At 38.8% G+C, this 12962-nt stretch overlaps 1 protein-coding gene across 1 annotated transcript; it reads right to left on the reverse strand.

The window, feature by feature from the left end:
- Window positions 1-4362: 4362 nt before the first annotated feature.
- LOC126595489 (uncharacterized) lies at window positions 4363-6317 on the reverse strand. Its single transcript, XM_050261765.1, has 5 exons — window positions 6135-6317; window positions 5547-6032; window positions 4970-5138; window positions 4490-4613; window positions 4363-4386 (listed from the first exon to the last, which is right to left on the reverse strand). The coding sequence occupies exons 1-5, from the start codon at window positions 6307-6309 to the stop codon at window positions 4363-4365; spliced, it is 978 nt and encodes a 325-aa protein (XP_050117722.1). The 5' UTR covers window positions 6310-6317.
- Between the last annotated feature and the right edge of the window lie 6645 nt (window positions 6318-12962).

Here is a 12962-nt window from a genome sequence, read left to right on the forward strand (position 1 = left end):
TATATAGTTGCCTTAGGGCCTTAGGATGATTATGAACCTTTGTTTAGATTCAACACGAGCCTTGTGTTGAGTCTCGGTCTAGGAATGGTGATTGATTTTAGTTACGCGTTTAATCACATTAAGGCGTGTTGTCTTATGGGCGTTGGACCCAACTACTTCATTTTCATGCATATCATATAAAGCAAGAAAGAAGTACTTCAAAGTAAATGTGAGCTTATGCTCATTACAACATTTGCATATAACAAATTACTTTAAAGTAAAGAAGAGCTTAAGCCCTTTTACAACATTTGATCAAATCAAATTACAACCAAAATCTAATCTACACATTCCCATGGTTCAAACAAATTTGAAACGGCCTTTCACATAGCTCAATTATATTAGGCTTAGGTTCATAATCACCCTTTAATTAATTAACACTTTAACTAATTAAATGAATGCAACATTTTCATTTGGTTTTTGTATCCATAAAATTGATTTAAATGGAGCTAAACAAAATGAAAATCCAATTCTCATTTAAAGAGACAAAACAATTTTGTTCTCATCCTATTTGGGCCATCATGCAATTAACCTCAACTTTTGGGCCATATTGCAATAACAAAAACTTTTGGGGTCACTTTGTACAATACACAAAAGTCACTACTTCATGTAAATACAACTAGAACCCAAACTTTAATCAATGCAAAAACTTCATTAAAGGATCAAAACAATTTGTCCTTTAGCGTTTTTGGACCTAAACGTAAAAACGTAAACTTTTGGGCCAAAGTGCAAATACACAAAAGTATCAAAACTTTATGTAATTGCATAAAAGCCCCAAAAGTACTCCCTTTGAGGGAGTGGCTGGTTTTGGGGAGGGATAAGATTGGTGTGTGTGTTGATTTGTGAGTTTTGTCAAAAACAATCAAGTGGTGTAAGATAAGAACTTCTTATCACCATTATTTCTATCACCTTTCATAAAAATAATATAAGTTTTGATGATAGATTTTTCTATTGCCATTTAATCAAATATTTAACACTTTAAATACATGATAAATCATTTGAAAAACATATCACATAAACTTTATGAAACAAATCAAAACTTTGAATCAAAACACCAAACTTTTGTGTTCTTGGCAAAAATGTCAAGAACAATGAAGAACATTCATGAAAAACCTAAATTTTTCCATGAACTTTTTTCACCCAAAAACATTCCAAAACCATTCTTACTTAAGGGAAATAACATCTAACCAAACTAGGGTACATAGGGGTTCCAAAGAACACATTAAAACACTTTTAACAAGTCAAACAAGAACCCAAAAATCCACCCTTTGGATTTGGCCGAATTTTCCCAAAAGCATGGCACCAAATTTTAGCTCCAATATTCATGCTCATATGAACAACATCTACAACATTTGAGATAGCAAATTTTCCAACAAAATTTACTTTCAAAGAAGCAAGAATAAAGCTTGTAACAATTACAACTTTTAGATCATATACTATGAACTACAAAACCCAAAAGGATTCACCAACTACTAGACCTAGGCTCTGATACCACTTGAAGGAATTATTTTGTGAAAACATGTTCATTTGAGCAACATCATATAGCATGCAATTAACAATTAAAGGCGGAATCATGCTTGTATGTACTCAAAAACAAAACATTACCATGAAATTCAAAGCCTAGTAGATTGGTGAACCAATTAATCAACTCAAAAACAAAGTGAGTTGAAATTAATACCTTTGTAGATTCCTCTTTGCATAAGCAAAGGCTAATCACCCAAAGAGATAGGGGCCTTCATTCCTTGCTTCTTAGATCCATGGATTTGGATGGAAGAATAGGTTCTCCAAGTTCCCAAAATTGAGAACCTCTAAGTCTCTTCACCAAGGTTTGATTGTAGAAGAAATGAGTGACCTTGGAGTAGTAGGATTGCTAGATGTACCCTCCAAGGTGTTGGCCTCTTTAGAGAGAAAAATGGAGAGACAATTCTCACCAATTTTCCTCAAAATAAACCCTTTTTTCACTTAATGAATTTTAGGCTATAAAGTTATTTATATAGTCACTTCTTTAAGTGACCTAAATAACCAAAACCCTAATTCATTCCATATGGCTGGCCATTTTGGGTTTTTTGAGCTTTTGGGCCTTAAGGAATCTTTATTCATTAAATTGTCATACAACTTAAGTTAATGGGCTTGACGTTCGAAGCCCATTGGGCCTTAAGGTCCAAAACTATCCCAAAGTCATTTAACGAACTTATTCGTTTGATTAATTAACATATTAATTAATTAATCCTTGCCATAAATAAATGATTAAACCATTTAATCATTCTTACTCATTTCCGTTTAATCTCCAATCTCCACCTCTTATGGTGTGCCATCCATTAGGTTCCTTTTAGCGAGGTAGTGGGCGATTAAAACCATTTTACATCGATTGTGAATTGAAACTATTTTCAATTCTCCCTTTAGTGATTACACACGTTTAGGGCTTCCACAAACCATGAGTGACACCTAGCAGCATATCATGGTTACCCAAGCTAATCAGAAGAGGTTAGAGAACCTATTCAGTTCGAGATTACAAATGCAATACGGTCTTTCTCTAATCTAATACTCTTGACCACATTGTTTGGTTTGATAGTTTATTTTCTCATGTCTACTATCCAATGTGTGTCTTGTGCTTATATGATTACCTTGAATGTGATTCGGAACGCATTCCCTAATCTCATTCATACTCTGGCCAGAGATTCAAATCATATCAGAGAGTATTCTCCCTCAAACGGTTTGAAGGTTAGAGATCCCTTGTTGCGCATTCACTTGTCTCCATAGATAAGTGGCTTGACCCCAACGATGCCGTGGACACCCTCCTGATGGAGTGACTTTGACATAATCAAAGATCAAGGACTTAACCACAAGACAACTATGATGCCTCAGGTCAAAGGACTACTTTGCATTATCCCAAACATGAGTTCTCATGTGACATGGAATATGAGAACTCTTCGTTAATCGCGTTCAGTGAACTCATTCTCTATTGAGCACCTACCGTACTTGTCTTGATGTCACACACACCAATGACTCGAGACTAATCACTCTCCCTGAGAGAAGACATAGTACGTACTGATCTTAACGGACTGTCAACGCCCAATTGGCAATCCTATGATCAGGAACATTTAGGATGTGTCTACGAAAGAATGGTCTCATGAATCTAACTTCATTAGATTACATTCTCCCAATCACATATTCCTTGGACTTTATTGTTTAAGCATATAACATTTATATGAGACGGCTCAAACAATAATCTTTGCCCTTTATATGTAAAACTAGATTAGTTTAACATGTGAAATGTCCGTAAAGTATCATCACATGATTGGCTTTAGGGCACATTTCCAACAATTTTATAACCTCCTTCTTTACTACTTCCAACATGGGTGGATTAAGGCGACGTTGAGCCTCCCGAGATGGCTTAGCTCCCTCATCCAAAAGGATGCGATGCATGCACGTGGTGGGATTAATGCCTTTGATATCCGCCAAGGTCCATCCAATGGCAGATTTGTGCTCCTTTAACACCCTTATCAACTTGTCTTCTTCTTGGGCCGTGAGTGAGCTAGATATGATGACGGGTAGTGTTTGATCTTCTCCCAAGAAAACATACTTCAAGTGACTAGGTAATGGCTTCAACTCAAGTGTAGGTGGCTGCACAATGGATGGAAGTAACTTGTTAGCCAAAACCGAATCTAAAATTGAGAGTGAAGACTTACCAGAATGTGATGGCAATGACTCGAGGGCCGCGACCATTTCAAACACTTCACCACAAGGGGGCACGGCAATATGGTCAGATTCCATGCCGTGGGTTGCTTGGATTCCCCCCACACATCGTTGGGGTCAAGCCACTTATCTATGGAGACAAGTGAATGCGCAACAAGGGATCTCTAACCTTCAAACCGTTTGAGGGAGAATACTCTCTGATATGATTTGAATCTCTGGCCAGAGTATGAATGAGATTAGGGAATGCGTTCCGAATCACATTCAAGGTAATCATATAAGCACAAGACACACATTGGATAGTAGACATGAGAAAATAAACTATCAAACCAAACAATGTGGTCAAGAGTATTAGATTAGAGAAAGACCGTATTGCATTTGTAATCTCGAACTGAATAGGTTCTCTAACCTCTTCTGATTAGCTTGGGTAACCATGATATGCTGCTAGGTGTCACTCATGGTTTGTGGAAGCCCTAAACGTGTGTAATCACTAAAGGGAGAATTGAAAATAGTTTCAATTCACAATCGATGTAAAATGGTTTTAATCGCCCACTACCTCGCTAAAAGGAACCTAATGGATGGCACACCATAAGAGGTGGAGATTGGAGATTAAACGGAAATGAGTAAGAATGATTAAATGGATTCCCCCAAATGTACCTGTGCCAAAGAATCAACAATGTCAATAGCGAAACAAGAATGGTCCTCCATTGGATATTTAATGGTTTCAGAAAGATTAAAACGAATAATGTCTCCATCAAACTCCATGGTTAATGTTCCCATAAACACATCTATTTTTGTTCTCGCTGTTTTCATGAATGGTCGGCCTAGCAAGATTGGCAATGATGGAGCATGGCTTGAATCCTCCATTTCTAGGACATAAAAATCTGCAGGAAAGATAAGATGATTGACCTGCACTAAAACATCCTCAAGGACTCCCTTGGGATAAGCGTTAGAACGATCGGCCAATTGAATTATCACGCCATCCTGTTTTAACTCACCAAGGTTCATTGATGCATAAATGGAATATGGCATAACATTAATAGAAGCACCTAAATCTAACATGCATTTTTCAAATCTAGTGTTTCCAATTACGCATGGGATAGTAAAGCTCCCTGGATCCTTACACTTTGGAGGTAACTTCCGTTGCAAAACCGCGGATACATTTTCACTTACCTTCACAACTTCTTTGTTTGAAATTCTTTTCCTAGTTGTGCATAATTCTTTTAAAAACTTTGCGTACCTAGGCACTTGCTTAATAGCATCAAGTAAAGGAATGTTCACTTGGACTTTTCGAAAGGTATCCAAAATGTCCTTTTCGCTTTCTTCTTTCTTCGACTGTGCAAATCTGCGAGGGAAAGGAACATTGGGCAGATTAGTGTTCGAAATCACAACATTTGGAACATTCTTACCTGAGGTGGACGGATGGGATGTCTTAGATGGCTGCAGCATGGGTGATGGTACCCTTGCCGTGGGGTAGGTGTTCTCATCTTCCTTGAGTTGTATCTTCTCATCTTCCTTGTTTCTCACCTCTTTTCCACTTCGTAATGTGATAGCCTTTGCAGATTCGAAGCCACCCTTTGGATTGACCACCGTAGTGCTTGGTAACCTACCATTTTCACGGAATTGCCCCAAAAATTCGGCCATTTGGCCCATTTGCTTCTTCAGCTCATTAACCTCCTTTGCTTGGTTCTGCATTCCCTGCGCCATGGTGGTTAGTAACTGATATGTTTTATCATCATTCATAGACGTACCTGGGTTGGTTTGGGAAGATTGTGCCTGAGGAGGTGGTTGTGGTGCCATTGGCCTTGGAAAGAAACCCGGGGGTTGTCGGAATCCACTTTGTTGGCCATATTGTGGTGCATCTCTCCATCTGAAATTGGGGTGGTCACACCATCTCGAGTTGTATGTATTGGAGAAAGGATCATTCCTTGGTTGGTTTTGATTCCCATAACCTACAGCATTGGCCGATTCCCATCCTCCATTCTCAATTAATTGAGGGCATTGATCAGATTGGTGTCCTTGAATGGAGCATACACCACAGATTGTAGTTCCTTGCATTTTGGGGCCTTCAACCAACTGCGATAACATAGACGTAAGGTTAGCCATTTGGGATTGTAACTCAGAAATAGAACTTACCTCATTGACATGATGTGGCCGTGGGGTGTCTCTTTGCCCAACACCTTCATATTGTTGTGCATTGAGTGCTCGATTCGCAATGAGAGTTTTGGCATCCCTAGGTGTCTTATCCACTAGAGCTCCTCCCGCGGAAGCATCCAACATTTGCCGTTCAAGTGGTAAAAGACCTTCGTAAAAGTATTGAAGAAGTAACTCCTCCTTCATCTGATGCTGTGGACAAGAAGCAACAAGTGATTTAAATCGTTCATAATAAGATGGAAAAGATTCACCTTGGCTTTGCTGAATTCCACTTATTTTTTTACGAAGAAGAATGATGCGAGAAGTTGGGAAAAACTTCTCCAGAAACGCCCTCTTCATACTCTCCCAAGATGTAACTGTACCGGGAGCCAACTCGTATAACCAATCCTTGGCTTTGTCCATTAAAGAGAATGGAAAAGCCTTCATCTTTAAAATACTTCAGTCAACGGTAACCGGAGTCATACTTGAGCACACCACTTCAAATTCCTTCAAATGTTTGTTCGGATCCTCCATGGAAAGCCCATGGAACTTTGGAATGTGGTGGAGCAAACTTGACTTTAACTCGAACTCTTCGGTTTTACCTTGAGCAGCCATGGGATATTGGATACACAATGGTGCGGCATTATCCAAACCCGAGGCGGCAAGCTCCTTGAGTGTACGGTTGTCCATGGCTATACCTTGCTCTTCTCCACCCACTTGTGCCGTGGCCTTCTCTTCAACCTCAACTTCTTGCTCTTCTAATTCAGGCTCGGGACTAGGAGGATTAGACTCTTGCAATTTCTTTTTCCTTCTCAAAGTCCTCTCAAAATCACCGTCAAAGTCGGAGATATGCTCACGAACAGGTTGTGAGCTACGGGTCATAAACTAGTACCTAAAAACAAAGAAAACAAAACAAATCAGCAACTTAAACAGAAACTTAAACAAAATACAATAATTCGAAAGAAAACAATCCAAGAGATTAGCAAAGTTGCTAATCCCCGGCAACGGCGCCAAAATTTGATGCGTAAAATAACTAGACACACAAATTAAACCCTCTTGTTGACAATTGTAGTATATGTATAAGTAGGGATCGTTCTGGACCGGGGATTAGGAGGGCTTGCTAATAACCTCTCACTTGACTCAAAAATATAAGAACAAAGTTAAAAACGTTAGAATAGACTCAATGACACAAAACTATACCTTACAATACCTCACTAGACTCAAAACACTTTAAGGCACAAACTAAACAAACTTAAACACACTTTGATACAAGAAAGTAAATGGGGGGTATTGGTTTGGATGAGATTGAGATAACAACAAAAAGTAAAACTAAATAGATGGTTGACGGATTAGCTAGAGATCCATTCTTCACACATGACACACTTGTACATGAATTGATTTCCAATTGCTTTTCAATAGATTATGAAACTCAACACCCCAGATTAACCGTGATGCACTAATTAATCCTCAGATTTTCCTTGATTTATTGAATTGGATGAATGCATACGACAATCCAAATTATTCTCCAAAAGTCCTCTACATGAATGCATAATAGAGATACAATCAAAGATCATTACGTTCTATGAAAATCATAAGTGTTAACGAGGCATTCGTAACTATGAATGCATGATACGTTTGCCAAGAATTCAATTAACGCGATTGTGACTAGCAACCTTCACTACCGATGAATATAAACTTGTAATGATTAGGTGAAACTCATTTATATCCTAGCATCAAATTCATGCATGAAAACTAAGTATGCATCCTTAATCAACATACAAGAATTAGTTTTGAAGAAAGTAGTTAATTGAATTGCATTCACAACTTATTAAATCACAATTGGAAGAAATCAATTCATATCTCAAGCATGTTCATGGCTTCGAACTTCACCCTAGCTAAGTAAGGGTTTAGTTCCTCATACTTGCAATTAAACAAAAACAATTGAAATTAAACATAGAAAAACAAAGTAGAATACACCTAGAATGCTCCAACAATTCCAATGGAATGGCTAGCACAACTCCAAGCACTCCTCCTTCTTTGCAAGCCTTGGAACTAATGTAAATGTGTATGAATTTCTGTGTGTCTTCCTTGAAGGCTGAATGGTGCTTATATAGAGGTTGGAAATGAAAAGAATTGCAAGGTAATGGACACAAGAATCTCACGGCAAGGGAAGGGAAGGATGCTGCCAGCTTTGTTTTGCATGTGTGTGAGTTGTCTTTGTGCTCTTTCCACCTAGAAATAATCATGCCAAAGCCACCCAAAGCTATAAGTGGGAGACCAACAAGAAATCCACTTCATAGTGGTCCAATTTCTTTGCTTTTTCTGCTGTCCATTCACTCCCCTTTGCTGATTCCATTCTACTTGCCGTGAGATTGCATGTGTGTGTGTGTTTGTGTTGTCCTCATCACTTCCCACTCTTCCATGCTTTAATTTCTGATTCCTTGCTGCCCATGTGGTGTGTGTGTTGCTGTTTTCTTTCCTTCTTGCTGCCCATGTGGTGTTTATACTTGCACATACATGTTCTTCATCCATTTAGCTAGCAATAAACACATTTTCTGCCATCACATGGCAGCTATGATGTTTGAAGTTGTAGGCCAACACTTTGCACACACACATGCAGATTTCTAGCCCTTTGAATCATCAAATTCGTCCATCCTCATGTCTCCATGTTTGCACCATCCAATCTTGGCCCAAAAATGCTCCAAAATGCTCCAAAATGCATCTTCTTGCATCCTTGGCCCATAGAACCTACAAACACACAAAAATGGCTTAAACTACTAACATAACTAAGAACTAAGAACATAAATGCACGAAAACAAACATACTAAGTCGCATAAATATGCTCCTATCATTAGTAGATTAGAAACTAGGTTTGTTAAGCTTTAAAATCCAAGTAATTTCATCATTTGCCATGGAGTTTTGAGGGATGAAAATAGGGTCACAATATGGGGACTTAAGCTTGGTTTTTAATGGGGTTGTGATGGGTATATTTGGGTAAATCTTTGTTAGGCTGAAATAGAATTTTTCATTCTAGTTTTATGCTAACTTTTACTATTTTTTTTATGTGATGTTAGGCCTGGGAGTGACTCCGGACACTTCGGAGGCTTAGAGAGGTATTACAGTTAGCTAGACAAGAGGTAGGGGCTCTATTTCCCGATGATAGATCTATATCATGGTTAATCTTTGTGATATTAGTAATTATATCTAATACAGTAGTAATGAAATGCTTGGGTGAAATTGAATCGATTGATTGTCATGGTTGTGTTTAGGGTTAATGGTTTATTTTTCGATGTATTATATATATTGACTATGTTAAATGTTGTTATGTTTTGATGAATGGTTGAGTTATGTAAAATTGTTGGACTGACTACGTTGAGGGTTACAATTATGTTTGTTAAATTGAATTGCTCGTGTTGCATTACATGTTACAGAGTTAAGTGTTGGGTTGTGTAAACTTGGTTAAGCAAAGTGTTGAAAACTTATATATGTTCAAGCGTAGGGTGAAGGGCTTGAACGTATAGTTGGGTGTCGGGGGAAGGGCCTATGTTAATGAAACTGAAATTTCTAATAAAATTAGGGGTTAAGGGAGGAATGGGAGTTAATTTATATTTTATGGTATTCAGAACCAAAGGGTATAAGCATGGTATGGGACGTGCAGGTTTGGATGCCATAAATATAAGTTAGCAGGATTAGAAGGGAGTGAGTTCATGTTTATTTCTTTGTCATATTATTTGTATTTTTACCGTATTGTTTGAGGCTTGATACTTTGATTAATTGTGGTAAATGAACTTGAAGGACATATGGTTCCTACTGAGCATGAAAAGCTCACACCCTATTAGCTATTGCAGGTACCAGTATGGAGGAACAAGATGATGACCTGTCTCTATATGAATAAACATATCCTATGTGTGTGCTGGTTTCCTATTTGTACTTTAAATAAAGTGTTCTAGTATCTCAAGAGTGTGTTGTAAGAGTTGAACTCTTTAAACTCATGATGTATTAAATAAACAGGTCTAAGTGAACTTTTAGTTGGCTCTAGTTCCATCATACTCTCGTTGCAATATTTTTATTTATTTTAAATTCTATTCACACCCTAATTCGATTATCATTCTTATTTTCGAATTTGGGGTGTGACATATCTTTAAGTGATGAAGATGCACAAGGTAATGTATCAATTTCACTTGAAGCTTACTTGTAGTTTCAGGCTTGGTCAAGTGTGATACAAACCCTATAGTAGGAGTCCCCCAAGTCGTTGAGCTAAGAGATTTGCCGAATGAGGTAACAGACAAGGTAAGCAATCAGACTTCCAAGCAAGCAACCTAGATCGGAGGTTCGACTTCGGCTTCCGGTTGATTGTTCTCATTCTCCTTGTGTCGTAAACATCAACAAGGATAAGGAGAAGCAAATGGAGAAGAGATGATATGAGATACTTTTGCTTTTGAAGAAGTAACTTTCCACAGGCTTATTCTTGAACTGAGCTGAAGGGTTTTCTGGTTTCCTCCAGAGTATAAGGCCGACTCAAGAATTTGAGGGTCAAAACAAGTCCATCAAATCTAGAGTACGTTTGACCCTGATGATATGGGATACTTTTGCTGTTGACAAATTAGTGGATGTATCGGCACGTGTTCTGTTACGCTTATCTCCACTTGCTTCCTTGTATCCTTCTCACTTGCCCTATATGTTCCTCAGCCAGATGTGGTATCTTCTCGGAGAGCAGTGTCTCTTCGATTTTTGAGAAAGTACTCTTGTTGGGAGTCTGGCTCTCGAGATTCAGAGGGCGGTGCCTTTTCGATTTTTTAGCACGTAATCCTGTTGGGAGTCTGGTTCTTGAGATTCGGAGAGCGGTGCCTCTTCAATTTTTGAGCAAGCAATCTTGTTGGGAGTGTTTTCTCGAATGTGAGTAAAAGTTGGGCATTTTTGCCAGTCTACCTTGCCACGGAGCACAGAGGTTGACACACATTGGGACTTTCTAGTTACTAAGCAGTGGTGCTGTTCCTTGACCCTTGTGGGTAATAGTAGGGTAGCTGGACCTTCAAAATTTATGTGTCTAAACTTTGTCAGAGATCTTTGGCAAAGTTATCTGTGGTACTCGAGGAGCTGATGTTTCGTGTGGAAAGTGATGCCTCTTCGAAATCAGGAGAGTGGTGCCTCTTCAATTTTTGAACCAACAGGCCTGTTGCCCTTTCTTTTATAAGGGCACTAATTGTGTGCAAGAAGTACATTCAGAGAGTTATTGCTTGTAGGAATTTTCCCCTTACTTCAGAAATTTATTGCACCTTATTTCTCCTTCATCATTTCTGAGAATGTTTGGCCCATCCGATCGTCGTTTTGACTTGAACTTTGGAGAAAAGGCAGCCATGCCTTCTCAAGACAACATATGGCACCCATCCTTCTTATCCCCAACTAGTCCTCTTACCGTTGGGGACTCTATGATGAAGAATGATATGATCGCTACGATGGTGGCCAGGAACCTTCTCACTCCCAAAGATAACAGACTACTTTCCAAACGGTCTGATGAGTTAGCTATTAATGATTCTCTAGCTCTCAGTGTCCAGTGTGCAGGTTCTGTGTCTAATATGGCCCAACACCTATTTGCTCGAACCTGCCAAGTTGAATCATTGGCGGCTGAAGTGATAAGTCTCAAACAGGAGATCAGAAGGCCTAAGCATGAGAATAAACAGTTGCACAGGTTCACACATGACTATGCTACAATGAAGAGGAAGCTCGACCAGCTGCAGGAATCTAATGGTCAGATTTTACTTGATCATCAGAGGTTTGTGGGTTTGTTCCAAACGTATTTATTGCCTTCCTCTTCTAGGGTTGTACCGCGTAATGAAGCTCCAAATGATCAACCTTCGGTGCCTCATTCTTCTGGGGTTCTGCCTAGTACCGAGGCTCCGAATAATCACCTTCTGGTGCCTCCTCTTTCTGGGGCTTTGCCAACTGCTAAGACTTCTCCTGAGCAACCTTTGTGAAGGTTCCCTTTTGTTTCTTTATTTTGATTCATGTATATGTACATATTTGTAACTTATCAAAGATATCAATAAACAAGCTTTGCTTCATTTCAACGTATTGTGTTAAATACACCAAGGCCTTCTTCACTAAGCTCTTTGAATTTTTCCTTTTGTTGAAGCTTGTATGTTGAAGCTTTGTGAGTGAAGCATGTAGGTTGAGGTAGTGCTCCCTTAATTTCCCGAGTGAGGAAAACTTCTCGGTTGGAGACCTGAAAAAATCCAAGTCACTAAGTGGTCGTGAGACTTCCGAGTATCAAGCTGCAGTAGCATATGTTTGGAGTCCCCCAAGTCTCCGGTCGAGGGAGTTGACGAATGAGGTGTCTTGCTAGTAGCCAAGTTTCCAAAGTAACAAAATTTCACCATTTTCCTTTCTAAGTGGTAGCCCAAAACTCCTCCTTTATATATATTTGTTACGAAAATTGTTAGGTGTAAAGAAGAGAAGGCCTAGGCAATTTTGTTTTTTTTTTTTTTAATTTTCAAATTTTCGAATTTTCGAATTTCTGAATTTTCAAATTTCCAAAAAAAAAAATATATATATATATATATATATATATATATTTTAAGCTTTATAGGTGAAGCTTTGTAGGCGAAGCTTTGAGGTTGAAGCTTTGTTGGGTACCATGAATTGATTTTGCTTCACACTAACTTGATCAAGAGAGTGTGAAGCTTTTGTAGGTGAAGTTTTTGTGTTGAAGCTTTGTAGGTGAAGATTTTGTGGGTGAAGCTTTTGCGGTGGGTGAAACTTTTGTTGATGAAGCTTTTATGGGTGGAGCTTTTGTAGTGGGGGAAACTTTTGTGGTGGGGGAAGCTTTTGTGGTGGGGAAAACTTTTGTAGGTGAAGCTTTTGTGGTGAGGGAAGCTTTTGTGGGTGAAGCTTTTGTGGTGGGTGAAGCTTTTATGGGTGAAGCTTTTGTTGGTGAAGCTTTTGTTGGTGAAGCTTTTATGGGTGAAGCTTTTGTTGGTGAAGCTTTTATGGGTGAAGCTTTTGTAGGTGAAGCTATTGTGGGTGAAACTTTTGTAGGTGAAGCTTTTGTGGTGGGTGACGCTTTTGTGGTGGGTGAAGCTATTGTGGGTGAAGCCTTTGTG

This window comes from Malus sylvestris, chromosome 13 (assembly GCF_916048215.2).
Source record: "Malus sylvestris chromosome 13, drMalSylv7.2, whole genome shotgun sequence".
NCBI classification, from domain to species: Eukaryota; Viridiplantae; Streptophyta; class Magnoliopsida; order Rosales; family Rosaceae; genus Malus; species Malus sylvestris.

Coding starts and splice junctions, on each gene's coding strand:
- LOC126595489 (XM_050261765.1), bottom strand. CDS start 6,309: ATGAAGGCTTTTCCATTCTCTTTAATGGACAAAGCCAAGGATTGGTTA. Junction 6,033..6,134: donor TGGAATTCAGCAAAGCCAAG/GTGAATCTTTTC, acceptor ACTTTTACGAAG/GTCTTTTACCACTTGAACGG. Junction 4,387..4,489: donor ATGGGAACATTAACCATGGA/GTTTGATGGAGA, acceptor TCTTTGGCACAG/GTACATTTGGGGGAATCCAT.